The following is a 3,688-nucleotide window of genomic DNA, read 5'->3' as shown; positions in this document are numbered from 1 at the left end:
GATATCATCTTCTTTTTCAATAGCTCCAACTATAAGCTCTATGTAGGTCCTGATATTAAGGTGGTCAAATGACATAATAAGGCAAGTTCAATTTGCAGGGAAAGATTTTAAAAAGATTCAGGATCCATTTATATGGATCTATGGCTTTTATCTGAATCACAGAGATGTGTGACTTGTGGCTTCACATATATAGATTAGATATGGCAAACTAGGGCCTAGGACTACAAAGGATTTTTTGGTAAGCTCTTTTGTTATAAGATTCTGTATTGATGCTGAATAATTAATGTGAAGCTTTAGAGCTATGCATTCAAGAACATGGATTTTAAAAATGATCAGGCTCCTTTATCCAGCAGATATGAATAAAGTTTTCATCACCTTTAGCTTGTGCTCCCGCTCTTTGGTAACTTTTGTGAGCAGTTTGGCCTTCTGGCGAGTCAAAGCATCAACTAAAGCATCACACTGAGCAACCAGACAAGCTTCATAGTCCAAGCCATTTTCCTAAAAAAAGAAGTAGGACACCATTTACCTTTATAATCATATTCTGAGAACACCAAAACTACTGTGGGAAACCAACAGTTATTTTTCTGCTCTTTTCTAAACACTTTGGAATCATACAGGTTATTCTTAATAACTAGTTAGTGCCCTGAAAACATATAGTTAATGCTATAAAATGTCCAAAGTATACTACTAAGGATGATTCTGACAGAAGATAAAAATATCCTTTCCTAACTTGGCACCATTAATTGTTTATATAAACTCTTGGGTGTTATTAATCAAAATTCCTTCCTTCCTTCCTTCCTTCCTTCCTTCCTTCCTTCCTTCCTTCCTTCCTTCCTTCCTTCCTCACATTTGAACAGCCCATCTTCCTCATTTTCCTGTACAAATCCTGTTCCTGATATGCTGACATTGAGAAACTCAGCTATGGGAATCACATCCATGATAATTCACAGATCCTGTTCATTTCAATGGAATCCATATAGGATATTGTGGATTTTTGGTACATGGGTTCCGGACTAGTAAGGTAGTGTAGGCTTTGAGTGGAAAACACCATAAAGATGCAAGTTTCACAATCGTGTTCAATTAGATACGTATCAACATATTCTCATGCCATACCCATTCATACACATTCATTTCTCTCTCTCTAATATACAAGCTGACATAGGTACACTTGATGCCCATGTCTTGCTCCCTGAAAGTAAGGAGGAAGCAAGATTGCCAAATAAAAAAGAAATAATGAAGATTTTCCTTCCTAGCAAATTAACCTGAAGACCACTGTGGGAAACCAATGGTTTGAGGAATGGAGTTGAAGGTAAATTTCCCATTATGATCTGTGATTCCGAGTGTTGAGTTGGGTTATACTAAACTATGGCTTTTATTGACTTGGCTTAGCTATTTAACCAGCATCACTGCAATTACACACAAAAAAAATGCCCAGTAGACTAGCCGTTGTACAGTTTCATTATGACCATTCAAAACAATGTATAAAAAAGCTCAAATTCTATATTCATTACCTGTATCTGCTGTAAAATATTTTTCAGTTGCACCAAAAATTCTTTTGCTTCCTTTGCTTTGTCTGAAATGCCATTCAAAGCCTGGGACAGTTGTGCCTGGAAGAAATAAAAAAATAAATTATCCACCACAATTCAGGCCTGTTTGCCTGCCTTTCTATTTCAAGCCCTGGCAATTGTACATAAAAAGATTGAAATTTTACTTAAGAGGTGGGTGGGGGATGAAGACTGGGTATTCAACTAGGATCATGGAGACCCAGATTCAAGTCCACCTTCAACCATGGAAGCTCAGTGGATAACTTCAGCTACTTGTTCTCTCAACCCAATACATCTCATTGGCTTCTTGTGGGATAAAATGGGAGAAAGTAAAACCATGTATGTCCCCTTAAGCTTCTGGACAAAAGGTAGGAAATCAAATAAATTAATAAAAAGCAGCATCACTGTTATGTTTTTCTTGGCATACTATTTTGCAAAACTTATAGGCCTGTGGTGACGAACCTATGGCACGTGTGCCACAGGTGGCACCAGAGCCCTCTCTGTGGGCATGCGCCGTCGCCCCAGTCTTAGGCCTTCAGCTGGGTTTTATAAAACCTTTTCGCTTTAGGCCTCCGCCACCGTGTGCAAAAAAAAAAGTTTCAATCAATCAATTTAAACTTCTTGCGGGGAAAAAAATCTCGCAAAGTTGGAATTGATTGATTGAACTTTTTAGTCCCATCCAGTCTGCCATTACCACTGTAGCCACGCCCACCCAATGGGCCTCGCCCACCCAATGGGCCATGCCCACCCGGCACACGACGATACATAGGTGGGGTTTGGGTTGCAGTTTGGGCACTCGGTCTCTAAAAGGTTGGCCATCACTGCTATAGGCCATTCCACTCTGCTGACTCTATATGGTATACATGGGCCCAATACATAATGGGAATAGAATAGAATTCTTTATTGGCCAAGGAATTTGTATCTAGTGCATAAGCTCTCTCTCTCTCTCTCTCTCTCTCTCTCTCTCTCTCTCTCTCTCTCTCTGTGTGTGTGTGTGTGTGTGTGTGTGTACAAAATGTATATATACATTTTACAAGCAACAACCAGAAAATATTTTTCCCAGTATAACCAGTGAGTCAATCTCTGTATTCCATGATCCTGAATCTTGGACCATTACATCAAGATATTTGAAGCTCCTTACTTGTTCAGTGTTCTGCCCTTCTATTACCCATTGTAGCTTTCCTACATTTTTAGCAAATATCATCACGTTAGTCGCATGAAAAATTGTTCCAAACCGATACTACCTATAATACTACGCCAAGCTTTTGAGTGCAGGTTGAGGCCAGTTAGAGCTGCATCATCAGCATATAGCAGAAGAGAGACATTCATAGCTGCTAATTCAGGGGGATGAACATTTAAATGGAATTTATTGTATACAACTACAATAGAAAGTGAATTTTGGAGTTACATCTTACTCTAATTCTAGAATTATTATACAATTTCTGAATAATAGCAACTGCTGATCAATAAGGGAATCCCCATTTTTTCCCATACAAGGGGCCTCAAAATTAAGCCAAATGCTCATTTAAAGACCATATAATGAAAAATACATCTTCAATATATTTTTCAAATGACATAAAACTAGAATATAATTTAATATGGAATGGACAGATCTGAAGCCCACCTGTTCATGGCCTAGGATAGTTTTTGTTCACTAGCCATTCTGGTAATTTCCATTCTAAATGCCAAATATAAATCTTACTGAAAATGCTAAGGAAACTAATAAACCAATAGCTGACAGGATCACCCCTTTCCCCTTTTCTGAAAATTGGGACACTTAATTCCACTCCCCAATAATAGGGTATGTATTGCTAGATTGGTCTATATACGAAAATGTGAGGCTAAGTCAGGAACCCGCCAATCAACATTACAGCTAAGATATAATCATAGCCAGAAGCCTCACCTAACATTAGAATGTTAATAAGCTTCCTTACTTCAAACTCTGAGACTAGCAGCCAATCAGGGAAGGTCTTATTATACTGCTGTAAATCCACAGGTTCTTCTTTCTGAGACTCATAGATAATTTTAAAGGAAACTTCCCACACAACCATTGGGGACTAGCCTGCTGAATGAAATGAGTTATTATTAGCCACCCAGATACAGTTTGCCAAACTAAAGAGGGGATTTCATCTGCAAAGAACAAA

The 3,688-nt window shown here is 38.3% G+C and overlaps 1 protein-coding gene across 1 annotated transcript in view; it reads right to left on the bottom strand.

The window, feature by feature from the left end:
• The window catches only part of TRIM67 (tripartite motif containing 67), a 32,164-nt gene that overhangs the window by 12,157 nt on the left and 16,319 nt on the right, over positions 1-3,688 (bottom strand). The window contains exons 3-4 of the mRNA XM_029284701.1: positions 1,512-1,607; positions 376-498 (exon numbers count right to left, since the gene is read on the bottom strand). Coding sequence (XP_029140534.1) covers positions 376-498; positions 1,512-1,607 — 219 coding nt within the window. The remainder of the gene's footprint in view (positions 1-375; positions 499-1,511; positions 1,608-3,688) is intronic.

The sequence above is a fragment of the Protobothrops mucrosquamatus genome, unplaced genomic scaffold (genome assembly GCF_001527695.2).
Source record: "Protobothrops mucrosquamatus isolate PMUCROS unplaced genomic scaffold, P.Mucros_1.0 scaffold853, whole genome shotgun sequence".
In the NCBI taxonomy this organism is placed as follows: Eukaryota; Metazoa; Chordata; class Lepidosauria; order Squamata; family Viperidae; genus Protobothrops; species Protobothrops mucrosquamatus.
Note: the sequence above shows the minus strand (reverse complement) of the source record. Positions and strands in the feature narration are given on the sequence as shown.